Here is a 21,269-nt window from a genome sequence, read left to right as displayed (position 1 = left end):
TTTGTGAACAAACTTTTTCTTTAATGAATCTAAATAAAAGTACAAGGTCAAGATTGAATGATTTACATTTGGAGGCTGTGTTAAGAATAGCTACTGCAGGTATAGAGCCAGATATTAAAAAAATAATAGGTGATGCAAAGTGTCTCAACACGTCACATTAGTTTCTTTGATAATTTGCTGTACTAAATTACTTACATTTATTCATAAACAAATTACATAATAAAATTTTGTTTACTTAAATGAATCGTTTTTGTAGTTAACATTTTTTAATTTTAATATTTCGTTTGGCCTGTGAAAAAGTTTTTCTAATCTGGCCTGGAGGCAAAAACTGTTGGCCACGCCTGCCTACCTGGAGAACAACTAGAGTTAACCCCGCCTCCAAAGCTAGATGTAAGCACTGGGTTGAGGCACTTGCTCTTTGGAAAAAAATGCAACCTTTATTCTGAACACTGTTTGCTGGCCATAAAGTGTCACGCAGGTAGGCCCTAGGGTTTGTTGTGTAGTTCTGAAGCCATAAATACTGTGTTTCTTAGGCTGCGCTTTACTCTCACAGTGATTCTTCGTGTTCCTTGCTTTTCCTCTGGGCATGTGACAGCTGCCTTTTTCTCTACTTGATGACCTTCTAGCAAAACAATTCCAAATGTCCTACCTTAGCCTTTCATCCAGTGAAGGTGTGCTTATTAGCAAAGACGTGGAAGTCACCTTATTCCTCAGAGGATGAAGCAGTCGGAGAAGGGATTGGTTTTAGCCCGTGTTGCGATGGCCCAGGCAGGGGGTGGGCCAGGGAGCTGGCAGCCCCTGAAGGCAGGTTGTGGCCGCTGTGACAGCAGGAGCCCTCTTTCTCAATTGATGCGTGAACATCTCCTGGAGGTCTCTTAGTTGTATCCCAGACCCTGTTTTCCCCCTCTGAGAATCTGAGCTCTTTATTTAGGAAAAGATCAAAGAATTTGCAAAGACCAAGACTTTATATATTTATAAGGATTGTAGCATTTAGTCCACACACACCTTGCAGCATAATCAGCATCTCTAAAACACTTTGTATGATTAATAATAGTTCATGGGCAGTTGCAGAATATCAGGGTTATTCTCTATTCCGCTCTCCATGCAATGTCCGTGGCCCTACACACGTTCTGTCCTCCTCCTGGCCTGGAAAGAGAGGTCCCCTCTGAGAAGCAGACTGGGTATTTGCACTGTGGCAGCCTCAGGCAGCTGTTTCCACAGTGCTCTTTTCCTGTGATTTTGGCACCAGTTTCCCTGCAGTTTGCTCTTTTAACCTAGCCACAGTGTTGGTGAGGTGAGGGCTGTGGCTACAATTTCCTGGCACCTGGTCCCAGGTCTTTGCCCTTTTGTTCCTGGATGGAGAAAGCTGCCACTGGGGATTGCCAATGGATACCCGTCCTCCAGGGCTTAGAGCGCGCGCGCGCACACACACACACACACACACACACACACAGGCATTGTCAGGCCTCTCATGAGGTGCTGGAGTGAGTTACAGGCACTCTGGGCTGTTGCTGAGGTATTTTTCCCAGAGCAGGATGGTGTTTCAGGCTGTGTGAGAGTATAACAGAAGCACATAGCTTTCTCCATGGAACTGTGATCTCCTAGGTATTGGCATTTGCTCCGGACCTGTAGAGGACTGGCATTAACTTCCTTGAGTCTGTGGTTCCGGGGAGTTGGGTTCCTCCACTGTGCCAAGGAATGCTGGGGTCACCAGGTTTCAAAGCAGCTCTGAATGCCCCTGCAGGCTTCACGGTTGCCCAGGAACAGGTGCTGGTGGTCTTTCCTGAGGAGCTCCTCTGCCTGGCCTGTCAGCCTGTCATGGCAGGGCCTCCTGGAAGGGCAGGAGCTGGCATGCAGATGCTCTGTGTCCCGTCTCAGGCTCCCTGCTGTGTTATCATCACCCCAGCCTGCCAGCCCTGCTCTCTACTCAGGGAGGCCTGGGCTGCGGGGAGGAGACACGTTCTGTGAGGCAGCTTGCAATGGAGCCTAAAAATGACGTTGGTGCCTTTGGAAGTGCCACCGCAGAAGACAGAAGTACAAATGAACGTGGGGACAATAAGACGATTTTTAGAGTAATTCTGAGTGTGTAGGTATACATGGTAGTTTAAAAGCAAATCTCAGATTTAGTGAAGTGCAGATGTTTTTGTTACACTTGGACCTGGAGGCTTGGGTGCAGTCTCTGCACTAGCACTGTCTGGCCTGGTCTGTTTTCAAACCTTGGAGCCGACATTTATAATTAGGGAGGTGTTTGTACAAAGTTAAAGGCACTGGGTGGGCTTCGCGGCCCAAGAACGCTGCCCTGAACAGGGCTACGGCTGCTCCTGTCAGGCCAGTCACAGCTTTGCCTTAGCTCACCCTGTGAGAGGTGGCCCTGGAGTTTGTGACCCTGGCTTAAATGGCTCAGGGTTTGTGTACCAAAAGGAAAGCTTGGAACCGAGGAAAAAATGAGAACTTTGGAGTAATGGTTGCTGTGCAATTTAGGGAAACTCAGGCATTTTTTCTGTTTGTTTTTAGCTTTTCTGCTCCTGCAGGCCACACTTTTTAAGCTTCACATAGCTCCAAGAACACAACAGAGGCAGGCACAGTCATCAGCCTGCGGGGACACACAGGGACAGCAATACCCATTGGCCAGTGTCCACAGACCAGAGGGCCTGTGTGCTCAGGGTCTTGCTGAGTCTTCCAGACTGGCAGATGTTTTATAATCCTGTACCCATGACTGCCTGTGGAGAGCCCCTTTTGTGCCATGTGGAGGAGGCTGTAATCTGAAACCTTACCCCACCACGGGCCTGTTGAAAGCCCTCGTCTCCTGCCAGAGCAGAGTGGACCACAGATGTTGAATGTGTGTTCCTGGGCACTTGAGGGAGACGCTCGCCGTGGCCTTGTCCCTCCTTGGCTTCTGCAGTCCTGGGATGCAGGAAGGAGCTCTGATGGGGAGGTGAGCTTGTAGCTCACACTGTGCTGCTCTTGTGGCATGGAGTAAGAAGGTTTTTCTTCGTTCCAAGAATGAGGCCATAGCCATATTCTCCTTGCCTTTTGCTCCAGGGGCCCACATGTCTGGAGTCCCTTCGAGACAGGTGTTGTGTCCACCTGGCCCATATCTGCCTGCCTGGAGCTGCGATCACACAGTTCCCTCTCCTCTTGTGTCAGAAATGGCTGGGCAACCCTCTTCTTGGGGTAGGTTACTCAGCGGTGTGAAATCAGGATTGGTCATGTGTTTTCCACACACTGGCCCGGCCTTTATCCTGTCATGTGTCCTGCTCTGTGACTCCTGTCCCTCAGAATTTCATGTTTTATAAAATGGAAGCCCAAGCCTCTCTCCTAACTCTGACCACTCGTGGAATACTCTACATTGTTAATCTACAAAGCCCACACATCTGAGACACAGGCGTCTCTACAGAGAGGCTGTTTCTCTTGTGGTTGTAGGAGAGAGTTTTGTCTGTTTTTGTCTTTAACTCCTGACACACCATGGAACCCTCAACCCCTGTCACCTGGCTTTGTTCTCGCCATCGTCCTAAATTAGCTCCCCTCCCCACCTTTTCTAGTAGCTTTCTAGTGGGAAAATTAATGAATGTCTTCCTGCAGCACCTCCTGTGATTAAGGAATCTCTGTCACAGGTTCTACTCTACTGGCTTTCAGAACGCACCCCCCAGCCCTCCCTGTGCCTGTGACTGGCTCCCAGCTCCCTTTGTGGGAGACACTCCCTTACCCGGCTCCCTCAACGGCTCCCTTAAATAGCAGAGCAGGTGCTCCTTGTACCTGCAACCTTGTTCTGCTGTGTCGTGTCCCCCCCCCCCAGCTTCTGTGTTTCCAAATCAGAACCCCACTCACAGTAGTTTAGGCAAAATAGCTGATTTAGCCTATCCCATGGGCGGGGCGCCAGGGCTCCTGGCAAAGGCTGCACTGGGCTTCCCTGGGGCGGGGGCTGTGGAAAGAGAGTCAAAAGGAAGCCAAAATGTCTTGATTTCATCCCATCCTCCCTCCATTTCTCTCAGACCATAACCCGCCTCCCCAGGCGTGCCCTGGACGCCAGCCAGCCTGCCACCCCTAACATGCTTGCTTTTTCCGTTTGAGCACTTACCTAACTGCTTCTCCAGGACCAGAGGGCTTTATGAAGGTGAATTCCTGTTGACTAAGCAATTTTACTTGTAGGACCTTAATCTTAAGGGCCTAATGTGAGGGATGCATTACCGTTTAAATTTATAAATGCTCTTCATAAACCCATTTACTACAGAGGACTGTTAGGAACACGTTGAGTAGCCAATAATGAGATATCAAGTCACTTATATCAATATAAATTTTTATCATATTTTCTTTTTTTTTTTTTTTTTTTCCCTGAAGCTGGAAACAGGGAGAGACAGTCAGACAGATTCCCGCATGCGCCCGACTGGGATCCACCCGGCACGCCCACCAGGGGGCGACGCTCTGCCCACCAGGGGGCGATGCTCTGCCCATCCTGGGCGTTGCCATGTTGCGACCAGAGCCACTCTAGAGCCTGGGGCAGAGGCCACAGAGCCATCCCCAGCGCCCGGGCCATCTTTGCTCCAATGGAGCCTTGGCTGCGGGAGGGGAGGAGAGAGACAGAGAGGAAAGCACGGCGGAGGGGTGGAGAAGCAAATGGGCGCGTCTCCTGTGTGCCCTGGCCGGGAATCGAACCCAGGTCCTCCGCACGCTAGGCCGACGCTCTACCGCTGAGCCAACCGGCCAGGGCTTAAATTTTTATCATATTTTAAAAAACAGTTTATATGTTTTTGAAGCGAGCTTAATGAGAAGATGAGATTAAACAGAAAGCTGTACGATTATAATTTACAAATATACACACATGCAGCATAAAGTGCACCAAATGTTAGCCGTCCTTGTCTCAGGATAACAGAGGCTCGATTCTATTTCTCTCTATATATTTATTTTCTGCATATATTTTATTTTCTCTACATACTTTTGACTTTCTATTTTATTTTAAATATGAACCTTAGCAGGTTTCAGTCCTCCGGGAAGCCCCTCGTGGCCCCCCCAGGCTGGGCTGCGTCCCCCCCTGCCTGTTCTTAGTACTGGGCACAGGTGCCTGTGGCTGCAAGTGCAACGTGGCCTCTGATTTCTTGATGAGAGGGCCTCTGGATGCTTGTTGTTATACTTCTTGTGTCTGAAAGTGTGCTGGACATGGCTGACGATTCGTGTCTGTTGGTGGAAGAAATTTAAGTCAGGAGAGACACGTTTTGCTAAGTTCAGACATTTGCCAAGTCCAGCCACATGCAGCATTTTGCTGCAGACAGGTTAAAATAAAGCTTTTGGCTTTTCACTTTCTGAGCATTTTATCATCAGCTTGGTGATCAAGTCAATCGTTAGAGTTTAAGAAATGGATGCTAATGTTATGGACTGAATGTTTGTGTCCCTCAAAATTCATGTTGAAACCCTAACACCTAATGTGATAGTTTTAGGAGGTGGGCTCTTTGGATGGTGATTAGATGATGAGAATGGGATGTCCCTGTGTGGCATTAGTGTCCTTATAAAAGGAGATCCCTTGAGAAGATTGCTTGCTGTCTCTATTCTCTGCCATGTGAGGACACCAAGGGCAGAGGTTTCTAAACCAGGGAGAGGGCTCTCACCAGACACCAGATTTGCCAGCACCTTGTTCTTCTGAGAAATAAATGTGTAAGCTACACAGCCTCTATTCTGTTATAGTAACCCAAGCTGACTAAGACTTATGTGAACATGGTACCTATTTGAACTTTAACCTGTATTTCTAAGAAATTTTACAGAGACAGGTCCTTTGTATTGGCTCATACTCTTTACTTAATTTCTCCCTATGGTAACATCTTGGAAAACTCTAGTACGATATCCCCAACCCAAATGTTGACACTGATACAGCCAAGACCCAGACCATTCCCATCACTTCAAGGGTCCTTTACAGCCGAACGCGCTCTCCTCCTCCCTCCTTAAGTTCTGGCCCCTCTGCTGTCTCTATTTCTATACTCTTGTCATTGCAAGAATGGTATATAAAGTAAACATTACAGAAAATAAAATCTCACAGTATGTCATCTTTTGGGATTTTTTTTTTTCACTCAGCATAATCCAGGTCAGTGCATGTTTCAGTGGTTTGTTCTCCTTCATTGCTGCGTAGACTCCGTGGTGTGGATAGACTGCGGGTGGTTTAACCATGATCTCGCTGAAGGAGCATGGTTCTGTCTGTAGTTTTGTCTACTATGAGGAAAGAGGCTATAAACACACATGTGCCAATTTCTGGGTGAACTTGAGTTTTCATTTCTCTGAAACAAATGCCCTGGAGTGTCACTGCAGGGTTGAATGCTGGTTGTAGGTATGTCTTTTAAGAGACGTGGCTATAGCATTTTATCATCTCACCAGCAAAGTCTGACTGACCCAGGTTATCTCCATCCATTTCAGCACTTGGTCTTGTTACCAGTTTTTATTTTAGCTGTTGCGATAGGTGTGGAATACCTTGTTGTGGTTTAAATTTGCATTTTCCTGTTAGCTAAGGAGGCTGAACGTCTTCCTGTGCTTATTTGCTGCCTGTGTAGTCTTTGGTAAAATGTCTGTACGTTTTTCTGCCTATTTCCTAATTGGATTGTTTAGTTTTTACTGTTGAGTTTTGAGAGATCTTTATCTTCTAGAGATTAGTCCTTTTTTCAATTTGTGATTTGCAAATAGTCTCTCCCAGTCCGTAGCTTGTCTTTTTACCCTATTCTCATGGGCATTTACAGAGCAAAACTTTCTAATCTGATGGAGTCAAATATATTCTCCTTTTGTAGATGGTGCTTTTGGTGGCAGGTCTAAAAATTCTTTGCCTAATCTCAGATTTCCCAAAGATTTTTTTCCTATGTTTTCTCCAAAAGTTTTCTAGTTTATAATTTGCATTTGGGTTAGTGGTTCCTTTTGGTTTGATTTATATGACATTTATGAAGTTCGCTGTATGTGGTGCCTCTCCTCTGAGGGGGGCTGTCTGAGTCAGCCCCCGTGTCCTTGCCTTTCAGATCTCTATGTGTATGCCGTGCTCGTGTGCTGCGTGGGGATCCTCAGTGTCCTGCTGTTCACCCTCACCATCGCCTGGCAGTCGGTGTTCAGCAAGAGGAAATCCAGAGGTAAGAGAACAGATAAGGGCATGTCTGGACCGGGAGCACAGCCTGACCACAGCCAGCTAGAGAGCGCTGGGCAAAGTACCACCTTGGTTGAAAAGAGACAGCATGAGGCAGGGGTTATTTACCTGTGACTGGGAGCCTCGTGAGTGATATGTGTCTTCCTGACACTCTGCTGAAATCCACGGTGACCGCGGTTGGCATCCTCTAAATCCTTTTATTCCTCTCTCTCAAATCCTTCCCTTCCCTGTTTGAGGGCCCTTAGCCCTGTTACGTTCCCAGAAGAGGCTGTGGACCCGGTGAAGCTTGCTGGGTTTGGTTCTCCATCACTTGAGGCTGAGTTTTTAGAAACTTTCCTGAATTGCTCTGAACTTCAGCTTCCTCATTATGAAACGAAGTGGGATCGCCGCCACCTCCTCAGACTGAGTGTTGATGGAGTGCTTGTAATTTGAGTGCGGTGCCGGTGCTGTGCCTGGGAGGCAGGTGGGGTTAGAAAAGAGGGCACCCATCCAGAATGAGTGTCCACTTTTTCTTGTGAATGTCCCCATTCCCTGGACTGTCCTTGCCCCTTTTTCACTTTACTCTTTCTTCCTGTGACCCTGAGTCCCCCTGTGAGTACTGTCTGCTTCCTGTCTCTAGCTCTCCTCTCACTAAGCCCTGATGTCACATTTCCACCCACTCCTGCACATTTTTCCTCAGGCACCTTCCCTGCCACCCCCGTCAGAATTTCAGAAACAGGGGAAGATCCTGTAGCTCATAGAGACAATCTAGGTGAGCACTGGGCTCAGATGTTAGGTCCACATGGCAACCCTTCACTTACCAGCTGATGGCTTACCCACTGTGCCTCCCCTTCCCCATCTGGGTAATGGAGAAAACATTAGTATAGCCATATAATACAGTGTGTCCGTAAAGTCATGGTGTACTTTTGACCCGTCACAGGAAAGCAACAAAAGACGATAGAAATGTGAAATCTGCATCAAATAAAAGGAAAACCCTCCCAGTTTTTGTAGGATGATGTGGCAGCATGTGCACATACGCAGATGATGATGTAACACCATGTATACAGCGGAGCAGCCCATGGCCATGCCAGTCGAGATGTGGATGGTACAGAGGAAAGTTCAGTGTGTTCTGTGGCTCGCTAAATTCAAATCTGTGACCAAAGTGCAACGTGAATATCGGCGCATTTATAACGAAGCGCCACCACATAGGAATAACATTACTCGGTGGGATAAGCAGTTGAAGGAAACCGGCAGTTTGGTGGAGAAACCCCGTTCTGGTAGGCCATCAGTTAGTGACGAGTCTGTAGAGGCTATATGGGATAGCTACCTAAGGAGCCCTAAAAAAATCTGTGCATGAGCCCACATCTAACTGCACTGAATAGGTATGAAACTGGGAGAGTTTTCCTTTTCTTTGGTGCAGATTTCACATTTCTATCATCTTTTGTTGCTTTCCTGTGACCGGTCAAAAGTGCACCATGACTTTACGGACACACTGTAGGATTGGTGTGAGGATTAGGTTCAAAACCAAAGAAACAGATGCCCTTGACACATTCTGGCTCCTTGAAAGTGTTCTGTATTTATGATGACATATAGTTAGTTATACATAATTACTGTTAGCCTAAGGTCACAGAATTGGTAAGTGTTCGATCTAGTGGTCACAACTTAAGGGGACATTCAAACAAAGAAACTGAGCAGTGTTTCCAGAAGAGACTACCCTTAGAGGTGCAGGCAGGGTTAAGGGAATCAGGGAGGGGGAGAGAGGCAGGCAGTCTATAGGAAGCTGTTTACACCCTAGACCTTAGGAGACAAGGGGAGGAGAAGTTCTTGAAACCTGTAATGGCTGTGACTGTGGAAGAAATGTCACCAGTAGGAGCCTTAAAAGGGACACTCAGACAATGCTGAACTAGGAGGCAGGAGGGAGGAACAGCAGCACACGGCTCTCAGCCCTCCCTCAGCTCCTCCTCCCCATGTTCTGCTGTTGCTTCGGTCTCACCAACCAGAATCAGCCGGTCAGTGCCTGGAAGTCAGCCTCCAGGGGCCCGACCAGGGTGTAGAGGGGTGAACAGGAACCCAGAGTTGTGCTGAGACACTCAGCACGCTGGGCACCTACAGATGGAGCAGGAACGTATCTGATCTTTATCCTTCCCAGCCTGTGCCCTACCCTCCGAGCTCTGTGTATGACTGCACGTGCTCTGAGAACCTTCCTCTGCCAGCCTCACCCACAGTTCCTGAGTTTCCCACTTGTTAAACCCTTGACACCTTCTCAGAGCTTGTGGCCCATGTTGCACATGTCCCTTCAAGAGGACAGCATGTAAGGCAGGACCATGCATCTGATCTATCTCCTTGCAGTTTGGCTCATGACAGTTGCTCAACAAATGGTGGACAAATGGGTGTGTTTTCCAGCTGCTTGCCTCCCAGTTCTAGGAGTTTGGATGACAGGTGAACAGGTTCTACATCTGTTTGGTTCTAAAGACACCTCCATCTGGGCTCAGTGCCGTGACAGAGAATCGACTGTGAGATGCCAACTGTGCTATTCCTTAGGCAGGATGAGGAAAACAAAGCAAGGTAGTTAGTTCAGGAGACATCCTTCTTCACCAAAGCCAGCAAGGGCAGGCTGGGGCAGGCCTCACACAAAGCTGCAGAGAAACCCGCTCCTAGCTGCCCTCGTTCACCCACCCCTAGCGTGGGTTCCAGATGGCCTCCTCTGCAGCTGTGCAGTGTCCAAAATCCCTTTGACCTGCTGAGAGCTTTGCCTGAGCATCTGCTGAGGGCCAGACACCTTGCTGGCTGCACCATGTTCTCACGTAATCTCACCAGTGGTCTGGGATGACAGCCCAGATCGCTCCCATTTGACAGACAAGACAACTGAAGGGCTTGGTAAAGTCCTGACACAGGGAGTGCCCAAGCCCACGCCAGCCTGCTCTGAGCCTCTCACACTTCTATTTAAGAAACCCTCAGCCCTGTGGGGGCTTCCCCTGCCAAGGGATTTCCTTCAGCCTTTCTTGGTGTTGTTGCTGAGGTCCTTCCCAACAGCAGTGCATAGCTCCTGCAGCTCCTCGGGAGCAAGGCTTTGGTTTGGTGCAGCTGCTGTCTGCAGGCTGGCATTCTGTAGCCCTGGCAGGACAGGTCCTGCCCTGTGAAGCTTAAGGAGCCAATCCCTAGGTCCTCGCCACATTAGGGACCATCGTGCATGGGAGCCTGGGGTTAGCCTACTCACAGATGCCTTAAAGCAACACTGCCCCAACTTTCAGGAGCAGACCATTCACCTGGGAACCTGCCGAAATGCAAGTCTGATTCAATACATCTGTGCTGGCCTGAGCCTGCATTTCTAATGAGAGCCCAGGTGGTGCCACCGCTGCTGGTGTGAGGCCACACTTTGAGGAGCAAGACCTTAGAGCCAGTTGTTGTTGTTCTTTTTTTTAAGCGAGAGGAAGGGGGATAGAGAGACAGACTCCTGCATGCACCCTGACTGGGATCCACCTGGTAATCCCCGTCTAGGGCCAATACTTGAACCAATCCAGCTATTTTTAGTGCCTGAGGCTGATGCTTGGACCAGTTGAGCCCCAGAGCCAGTTCTTAGCACTATGCTGCCTGTACTCCCTTTACAGCAGAAGGTTGAAATGATCCCATTACTATTTTGAAGGGAAATGCATAGCTAAGAGATGCTAACTGTAGCCACACATATCAGTTCAATGCTCTAGCCATAATATATGGGAGAAATAAATGGGAAGTAATTTATAACACAATAAAACAAATTTTAGTACGGGACCTCGTCTTGTAAACATTTGCAGTTTAGAGAAGATGTTTCTCTATATTTGAAATTATTTTACATATACACATACATATTTACATATATTATGTTTACATGTAACATACATAAGTGATATATATTAGACATCTACACAGCCATGTGCCACATTATAATGTTTTGGTCAACGACATACCACATATATGGTGGTGGTTCCGTAAGATTATAAGGAGCTGAAAAAGTTTTATCGCCCAGTGACATTGTAGCTGCTGTGATGTTGTAGCCGCTAGGCATTTCTTGCATATTTGAGGTGATGCTGGTGTAAACACACCTACCACTGCAAGTTGTATAAAGCCCAGCACATATAGTTATGTACTGGATATCATACTTGATGATGATGATAAATGACTGTGTTACTGGTTTATGTATTTACTATGCTAATATTTATTTTTTTATTCAGTGAGAGGAAGGGAGGCAGAGAAACAGACTCTTGCATGTGCCCCAACCCAGATCCACCCAGCAAGCCCACTAGGGGGCGATGCTCTGCCCATCTGGGGCGTTGCTTTGTTGCTCAGCAACCAAACTCTTCTTAGTGCCTGAGGCGGAGGCTATGGAGCCTTCCTCAGCGCCTGGGGCCAACTCACTCCAGTGGAGCCATGGCTGCAGGAGGAGAAGAGTGGGGGAAGGGGGGAGGAGGGGAGGGGAGAGAGAGGGATGGAGAAGTAGATGTTCGCTTCTCCCATGTGCCCTTACTGGGAATCAAACCCAGGACATCCACATGCTGGGCTGACACTCTACTGCTGAGCCAACTGGCCAGGGTTCCAACTTGTTTTCTAAATGAAGCTTAAAAATAAAAATAATCTGAATGGATAGAGTGGATCTGATAAGTAGGACCTTGTTTTAGGTTGGTGCTGATGACATAACTTAGAGCAGTAGCCCTTCTTGTCATTGAGGGAGCTCTCACCAGAGCACATGTACTACTAATCCCGAAATGTTACAGGTATCTGCTGCAGCATCACAAACAGTACCAAACAGTGGCTTTCAACATTCATTTCCTCAAGATTCTGCTGTCTGTGCTGGGCTCAGCTGCGTGGTTCTGCTGGTAGTCACCTAGAGTTTCCATGTGGCCCCAGGCGTCTGAAGCTGACTGAGATTGGAGATCTGGGGTGGCGCCTGTCACTCCCAGCCTGGGTCTCACCTTGGACACCTGTGGGAGAGCAGGGCCAACAACATTGCTCCCTCTCTTTCTCCCTCTGGTCTCACCAGCAGCATGGGTGGCCAAACCACCCTACTTGATGACTTTGGTCTCCAAGGGCATGTCTATACTGGACTATGCACAGGTCACTCAGCCACATTCTATCAGATAAAGCAAGTCAGATGCTCAGGACAAAGGAGGAGAGCCTCCTCTTTGTGGGAAGAGTGGCAAAGAATCTGTGGTCATCCTTAAACCACCACACAAGGAAAACCTGATTTTTGTCTTTCCCAGTGAAAGAGCCAGAGGAAGCAAGGGAAGCTCCCAACTCGAGGGGATGAGGAGGGGACACACCCCAGTCACTCCAGGTGGCTGGGGCATAATGGTGACCACTGTGGGTTCTGAGAACTGGTGGTATTCAGCATTCTCCAGTCAAGGAACTAGTTTGCTAGGAGCACTGCACCATTTGTGCCCAAGCAGGGATGGGAAGGGGTTGGGGAGGGGTATGGCAGCATTCCAAAATAGCAGGTTACAGCAGGGACAGGGCACATCTTCAATGTCGGGCTGCACCCCAGGAGGCTGCCCCGTTTATTGGCTAGCTGCAGATAACCATGACTCCCACTGGGAGCAGTTATGCATTTGTGGGCCGGACCACATGTGTCCAGATAAAAACCAACAGCATTCTTGGTAACTCAAATATAGCATATTCTTACATTTAGGGCATCATTACAAACTTGTATCATCTTTATTAAAACTGTTAATATGTATAAGGTGCTTAGAACAGTGCTTGGTGTGTGGAGAGCACAGACCTTACTAGGGACCAACAATAGAGACCCCTGGTTATAGTGTGGGTTTAGGAGTTTTCTATGCACGTGTGGGATAATTGGACCTTCTGCATCCTGGCTGCATAGAAGAGCCAGCCTCTCCTGCCCACACGAGGCCACAGATTTGCAGGCTGCTCACATACATGTGGAAAGCAGAAATGAGCCCAGCACCTGTTCTACACTTCCTCAGCAAATATCTGTCTGCAAGAGGACATTGAAGTAGCTGTCCCCTCTCCTGCTGCAATCCACCGTGGAGCTGTGAAATAGATAAAGCCCTTCCTGGAAGCCAGCTCGCTTTCCTTTCCACCCTCCTGCTGTTCTGCCCCCACCCCTGGCCTTGCATTGCCTTCTTTTTCTGGTGTGCTCATTGTTCCCATGAGCTGGAGTCAGTGGCACCCATGTGTAGCAACTGCGTCCCAGGGCCTTTGCGGCTCAGAGCCACCTGGAAAACACCAGCCCTGGTGGGCCAGGGTTGAGCCTCAAGTTGGTCGAGTAGTTTCCCAAGGCCTTTGCTTCTTGGGAAATCAGTCCAGACTCACTACTTTGGAGTGGGCTCCACCATCTGCCAACCTTCTGTACTTGAGCTTTGAAAATGACACTTGTGAAGGCACACTAGAACCACGGAGGGAGCAGCCTAAGACCTGAGCATTTGTGTTCCATGTTCACTTTGACTCAGTGTGACCTGTGCTCGCCCCAGAGCCAGGCCTCGTCAGGGCCTGCAAGACGCCTTCGTCCCTGCTGCAAGCTTGCTTCCTGCTGCTCCTCAATGGCTGTCCATAGGATCGAAGGGCCTATGATCTATTCTCTCAGAGCTACAAGGAAGGGGGAGCTGGGGAGCTGTGTCCCACTCATGTGTGAGGCCACAGAGCATAGAATGGGGTGACTGTGGCCAAGGAGGAACAGAGGACAACCCGCAGGTCTTGGGGAGGACGGAGGGCTTACCAGCCTGGCCTCAGAGATGCTCAGTCCACCTGAGCACTTCTGAGGAGAAGCCTTGTGGGCAGCATGTGTGGGCTGTGGGCCCACTGCCGCCTTCCCTGTGCGAGGCTCCCGAGCTTCCCCAGGAGCTGGGTATGTATGGGCTGTGGGCCCACTGCCGCCTTCCCTGTGCGAGGCTCCCGAGCTTCCCCAGGAGCTGGGTATGTGTGGGCTGTGGGCCCACTGCCGCCTTCCCTGTGCGAGGCTCCCGAGCTTCCCCAGGAGCTGGGTATGTGTGGGCTGTGGGCCCACTGCTGCCTTCCCTGTGCGAGGCTCCCGAGCTTCCCCAGGAGCTGGGTACAGACAGTGCTGCACCCCGAGCCTGGATCCGGCTTCTGCACTAATGAAGCCCTACTTCTCAGGGCCCAGGTGTCCTCTCTGTAAGATGGCAATAAGAGTTCCTCTCACCTCACAGAGCTGTTGGGGACCCTTTCCCAGCTGCTGTGTGGCGGCCAGTCCAGGTGTGGGCCCATCCAGGGAGCAACCTCTCCCGCGGGCTGTCCCCCTTTCCAAGTTGTATCCCTCTATCCCAGCCATGAGGACTGTGGACCAGCCATCCCTACTGCGAGGGCAGACAAGACGTCCTGAATGAGCCAGTGTGTAACTGGACTTTTCTAAAATGTAACTGCTAAGTTACATTTCAAAAAGGAATAAAAAATGGGAAATTCATTTTAACTTACTTTATTTAACCCAATATATCCAAAATATCATCAATACATTACAATATAAAGATTCTGAATGACACATTTTACCTTCCCTCTTTTCACACTAAGGCTGAAGTTCAGCATGTTCTCACACTTCCTGCATGTTTTGAACTAGTTACATGTTCAGTGCTTGGTGGCTGCCTGGGACCCATGACCACCAGAGAGGACAGCGTGACATCAGATAGACAACTTTATGCGCTGGTGCTTTTCCTTGAATGGCTGTGGTCATGCAGTAGCTCTTTGTACCAAGGGAACAGGAGGTATAAAGTTTCCCTTTCCTTTTGAGCTTTCCACTTGTTGACCCAGAGAGGTGGCCTGACCTGTCTTTGTAACTGTGCTGGCCTGGAAATGATGCTTCCAGAAGGGAAATGAGGTCCTGACCATGGCATGGGAGGAACCCACTACTTGGCAAAGGAAGCGGCTGGTGGAGGTGGGCAGGTGGAAGTGGGCATGTGCAGGTCCTGTCTGGCCCCTGACACGGCAGGGCTCCCTGCCTGTACTGGGGCTGGGGGAGGCTGGGGTTATGCAGATGCCAGGGCCCTGTGCAGGGCGGCTGCAGTGCTCCCACGAGGGCAAAGCATTTAAATGACAGAGCAGAAATACCCAGAGGTCTCACTTATTCAAGGTCATGGCAAGGCCTCGTGGTCTCAAGAGGATGCAGGTGGGTTGTGGCGGGGAATGGTATGGGAGGATCAGACCCCACTGGAGTCCCCAGCCATGCTACAAGGCTGGATAGGGTAGGGGACATGGCTGTCGCAATGAGCTTTCATATTCAATTCACTTATCCAACAAAATTTTATCCTAGTTTAGCACATTTTTTTGCTTTGAAAGTCCTTTTTTGATCACTCTATTATACTTATCTGTAAAATATTGTGTATAAAATTTTAAAGTTTCTATTTCCTATTCCATAAGCCTGTAGGTTTTAATTCTTTTCTGAATGAAGTTATCAACATTGCACAATTAGTAATATTTGGAAAATGATTGTAAAGTTAATTAAAACAACAAATTCAAAATTTAGATAAATAATAATCATTAAGAAGTAAAACTCTATTAGAAATGTATCTTATTGAAATGGATTTTTATTTTACTTGTATAAATTTGGTGATAGACTTCAGCATCAATTTTATTTCTATTTTTTTAACATGAATGTTAGCTCTGTAATATCTTTTTCAATATACAAAAAGGTAGGGATGGATGAAGTTTTCTTTCCTTTTTTAAAAATTTATTCATTTTAAAGAGAGAGGAACAGGAAGAGAGAGAGAGAGAGAGATCAATTTGCTCATGTATGTGCCCTTACCAGCACTCAGACAGGAAGCAGAAACCTCTGTGCTTTGGGGTGACGCTAACCAACTGAACTATCTGGCCAGGGTGGATGAAGTTTTATTACGCCACTCAATACTTTAAGCTGCTTCCTAGTTAAAACTCAAAAGTCATATAGTGATTTATCATCGATAATAATTTCTAACACCCTACATCAGCTGACAGCTGGATTAGGTCATGAGTCAGTCCTTGCTGAAGCAAAGTACTGGGAAACCTCTCCCCAGTGGAAGGTTCAGTGGCCCAGTCATTAGCCATTTGCCTTCTCAACTCTGACACCAATATTTCAAATCATCTTCTGTTGGGTGCCCCCTAGTTTTTTCCCCAGGATAGGCCTCCACAGTATAAGTCAGGGTGGGTGAGGGATGTGCCTAGATTTTTGGAAGCAGAGTGATGTGATAGGATGAGGGTGGGGGGGAGGAAAGGACGTCCATGCCTGACCTTCAAGCATGTTTCAGGAGAAAGAATTCTTAGGAAAGAATACCGTGGAAGGTAAGAATCTAGAAATAGTCTCTTTTTTTTTCTTTTCTTTTTTTTTTTTTTTTTTTTGGTGACAGAGTCAGAGAGAGGAACAGATAGGGACAGACAGACAGGAAGGGAGAGAGATGAGAAGCATCAATTATTTGTTGCAGCACCTTAGTTGTTCATTGATTGCTTTCTCATATGTGCCTTGACCAGGGGGCTATAGCAGACTAAGTAACCCCTTGCTCAAACCAGGGGCCTTGGGTCCAAGCTGGTGAGCTTTGCTCAAACCAGATGAGCCCGTGCTCAAACTGGTGACCTTGGGGTTTCAAACCTGGGTCTTCTGCATCCCAGTCCAATGTTCTATCCACTGCGCCACTGTCTGGTCAACCTAGAAATACTTTCTTACAACTGTCCTTCCTAAGGGTACCTAGAGTGTGCAGACCATCAATCTATATAATAAGCTTAGAGTAGTGCCAGGAATTTATGAAGTGTTCAATAAATACTAACTTTGACTTTATTATTGTTGTACCTGTAAACTATCCTGTGCATGGTGTTGAAATGCACCACAGTAAATGGAATGTGGAGAGAGTTTAGGTACTAATAGGAGGTTGGGCCCAATAAACCTAAAAACGTCCCATTTAAGCCCAAGTCTGTCACCTTGGTCTAGAACCTGAATTGGTCACCTTCCTGACAGATCATTCCTAATATGTAGCTTATGATGACAGCATTTTATTTGCTCACAGTTTTGCAGGTCTGCAGTTTGGGCTGGGCTCCACTGAGCAGTGCTAGTCTCAGCTGGTCACTCACTCATGCTACTGTGATCCACTGGTTGATCAGCTTGGGTCTGTTTTGGGGGTTTGGCTGAGATGACTTGCATTTGTCCTATGTGGTCTCATCTCCCAGTAGGCTAGTCAGGCTTCTTTATGTGGTAACAGAAGAATTTCCTGCAAGGATGGGGCAAGGGAGGGAGAAGAAGAAGGAGGAGGAGGAGGAGTAAAAGAAGGAAGAAGAAGAGGAAGAAGAAGAAGAAGAAGAAAAGGAAGAGGGAGGAAGGAGGGGAGGAAGAGAGCAAGCATGCATGTGCAAACCTCAGGGCGAGGCACATGCCATGTGGCCAAGCCCAGAGTCAGCATGGGAGAGTGCCACACATGGGTGTGGAGGGAGACGGGAGGTGTGATCACTGGGGCCATTGATGTTACAGTCTACCACACAGACCCAGGCCCTGTGGCTGCTTCAGCTTTGCTTTTATTTTAGGTGAACTCCTCTCTGAACTTAGATTGGACACTTGTTTGGATAACTGCCTAGGTAGTTTTATTTTTCCTTTACAACTATAATCTTTTTTTCAAGGACACTGATGGTGGAGGATATCTTCCTCTTAGACTGTTTTTCCAAGGGCATCTTGTTAGCCCTGGAAGAGCATTGATCAGAGAATGGAAACCCATTTTATAGAGAGGAATAAGTAGAAATAGGTGGCCTCAAGAAGGCTTTTTCATCATCAAGGCAGAGTTCAGAAGTTGGATGACTCTGTTACTTCTGGAACCTTCTGGTTAGAACCCAACTCAACCTAGCAATAAATAAATAAATAAAGTTTTGGGTTATGTAATCAGGAAGTGTAGGATGTATGGCTTCAGGCCTGGCTTGATCCAGGTGTGGAGCAATATCAAACCACTGTGGTGTCCATGCTCTGGCTCTGCTAAACTCATCCCCAGAGAAGTATAAAAGCCTTGAGATGTGGCTTGAACCAGTATCTGGTCAACACCTGGGCACTTAGTCTCCTGTTAATTCCTGGAGCATATATGTCTAAAGTAGCATTCATTTACCATCTTTTATTTTTTTTTCCTTTCACAGTGAGACATTATTTGGTGAAATGCCCTCAGAGCAGGTAATATTCTTTCTTCTTTTCCAAATGAAACTTTGCTATTTTCTTTTGCTATTACCAAGAAATTGGTTAACTTTGTATCTTTACTTAAAAGGCTGTATATTAGTCCACAAATTGGCCTAAAAATGTATGTTCTGCATGCATTTGTGTATTTCCAGGCTTTGTGCCCTGGTTATCATCCCCAGAGGAGCCAGAACTCATGGTGATTCGTGCTGGCCCAACATGCATGCTGGGGGGAGGGTCTGGCATCTGCTCCTGCAGGACAGCTCCCCCATTTAGAAAGGTGCTGGCAACCAGACTGAACCACTTTGATGCCTTCTGGTCCCAATTACTCCTAATTTTTTCCCCCAACAATGCCTGTATGTCAAATGCCCCACTCTAAAGAAGATGCTAGCCTTTTAGGTGGTCAGACACAGCTCGCAAATGACATAACTATTAAATAAATAATGTAAACTCGTAGTATTTAAAAATGTGAGACTTTTGATTCAGACAAGATGGCACAAGTCCCCGCTCTTCCTTGCTAAGCACAGCTGTGAACCTTGGAGACAGTATGAGAGGCAGCCGATGAGGACTCTGGGTGGTGGCTAAAAGAAGATTATGAAAACCAAAGACAAAGAAATAAATCTTAAAGGCAACTAGAGGAAAACTAGGTATTACCTATAGGGAACACAAATTTGAATGACAGTGCATTAAAAAAAAGTACTGTCAATTACAAATTCTTTATGTAGAAAAATTATCCTTTAGGGTCAAACGGAAATAAAGACATTCTCAGACAAAGAGAAACTCAAAGAATTTGTTACTATCAGGCCTACTTTAAAAGAAATGTTTGAGCACTGGCAAGATAGCTTGGTTTGTTAGAGTATCATTCCAATAGGTCAAGGTTGTGGGTTTGATCCCTGGTCAGGGCACATACAGGAACAGATTGATGTTTCTGTCTGTTTATCTCCTTTCCTCTCTCTCTAAAATCAATAAATAAATTTTAAAAATAATAATAATAAAAGAAATTCTTGAAATAGAAGAGAAAATCTTGGTGAATTAAGAAGGAAAAAGGAATGCTTGAACATAAAGATGGGTACATAAGTAGACTATTTTTTCTTCATGAGATTTAAAAATAATATTTGGTGATTAAGGCAAAAATTATAAAACCATCTGATACTCAAGAAGAGCATTATAATATTTACTAGTGCGGAGGGTAAGGTGACCTCAGTAGTAGTGAGGATTCCACACTTCAAAGTGATAGCATGTTGGTAACAGTGGACTGTGTAAATCACATATGTATAAGAGGACTTTAGTATCCCACTCCTCCATCAAGATATGTCTGAAAAGAACATCGAAGTAGTTGTCTCCACTCCTGATGTGATCCCCTATTGAATCCTAAGATAAAGAGAGCCTATCTAAGAAGCCAGGCACCAGAGGGTGAGCCCCATTTTCTCTCCACCGTCCTGCTGCTCTGTCCTTGCCCCTGACCTTGCACTGCCTTCTTCTCCTCTGGTGCTCACTGTTCCCATGAGCTGGAGTCAAGGGCACCCAGGTGTTGTGGGCTCACGGTTGGCACAAGCATACTTCTGGCTGACGCAATATGAATGAGCACTAAATGGGGAGCATCTAAAGAATGGAAAAAGATATACCATGCAAACAGTAATGCTAAGAGAAGTTATAACTAAATTAATATAAGACAATATATAATTTAAGACAAGAAATATCACAAGAGACAAAGGAGGAAGTTTTATCATTTTAAAGGAACTAAACATCAGGAAGATATAGCAACCAGAAGTCTATAAGGATCGAACAACAAAGCCTCAGATACATGAAGCAAAAACAGAAAATTGAAAGATAAAATAGATCATTCTAGAATAATAGCTGATTTCAATGCTCTACTCAACAATAGTTGATAGAATACCTAGACAGAAAATCAGTAAAGGCACAGGAGATCAAGCATAAGAATACTCTACCCCAGCGGTTCTCAACCTGTGGGTCGTGACATATTTTATTTAAAATACATATTTTATTTAAAAATGTATTGTATAATAAATATGTATTTTCCGATGGCTTTAGGTGACCCCTGTGTTTTGGTCGTTCGACCCCCGCTGGGGTCGTGACCCACAGGTTGAGAACCGCTGCTCTACCCAATGACAGCATGATACATCTTTTTGAGCATATTTGGAACATTCTCCAGAATAGGCCATATGCTTGCCCATTAAACAAAACTTAAGAATTTTATATATGTAAAAAATCATATGAAGTTTGTTCTCTGATGACAACAAAATTAAACAGAAATTACTTAATACCAAGTATTAAAAAAATGCCAATCCTTCACAAATGCTTTTAAAAATTTGAGAAAGCATAGTCTGTTCTACAAATGGTACTGGAACAAAATATATCAAGAACTCTTTAAAATGTTCCAGAGGCAGATATGTGGGCATGTCTTCTGTTGGGCCAGCCACAGCCTGCCTCTGGAAAGCCCGTTCTTCACTGCACCCTGGAACTCTGGAGAGGCCAGGCCTGCTCCCGCAAATCTGGAAACGGGCATCCTGCTCACTTCCATTTCTCTTCCTAATTCGAACCTCATCCCAGTCTGACCACATGAAGCCCAGATTCCTTGTCATGGCAGCTCACTAGTGAACAGGCCATCCTTTGCCCTTAAACCAGCTTTGTCTTGTGCGCCCTGTCTCTAGCCCAGCAGTTCTTCTGTCCCTGTCCTGCCAAGGGACTCCCAGATCTGGGCTCAATCATCTGTGCTGTGGCAGTGACCAGGTCCCTGGAGTCTCCAGGTATGATCCAGACTCATGTTCTCTGTCCTCTGATTACATCCTCCTAAGAAATAGTAGGTAGAGGGCACAGGACCGGGACAAGGTACCAGGAGTGGAAACCCTCAGGAAGGAGAGGGACCTTCAGGGTGAGGTTACATGCTGGCACTGAATCTACAGCCACTGACTGGGGGCCTTGCCAAGAGCCTGGGGCAGAACCTGGAGACCTTAGAGAACCCTATGACTTGTTGAGAGAAGTTCAAACAGAAAGTAAGCAAGTCTCGTTTTGAATTTCTGTCATCCCTGAAGTTGGAAGATGCCCTGACCTTCA

The 21,269-nt window shown here is 46.8% G+C and overlaps 1 protein-coding gene across 2 annotated transcripts in view; it reads left to right on the top strand.

Moving 5' to 3' along the window:
• Positions 1–21,269, top strand: part of VSTM4 (V-set and transmembrane domain containing 4) — a 105,093-nt gene that overhangs the window by 33,732 nt on the left and 50,092 nt on the right. For both annotated transcript variants that reach the window (XM_066243635.1, XM_066243634.1), the window contains 2 exons: positions 6,984–7,091; positions 18,161–18,194. In XM_066243635.1, the coding sequence (XP_066099732.1) occupies positions 6,984–7,091; positions 18,161–18,194 (142 nt within the window). The remainder of the gene's footprint in view (positions 1–6,983; positions 7,092–18,160; positions 18,195–21,269) is intronic.

The sequence above is a fragment of the Saccopteryx bilineata genome, chromosome 9, assembly GCF_036850765.1.
Source record: "Saccopteryx bilineata isolate mSacBil1 chromosome 9, mSacBil1_pri_phased_curated, whole genome shotgun sequence".
Classification (NCBI taxonomy): domain Eukaryota; kingdom Metazoa; phylum Chordata; class Mammalia; order Chiroptera; family Emballonuridae; genus Saccopteryx; species Saccopteryx bilineata.
This window is presented reverse-complemented; position numbering and strand designations above follow the sequence as displayed.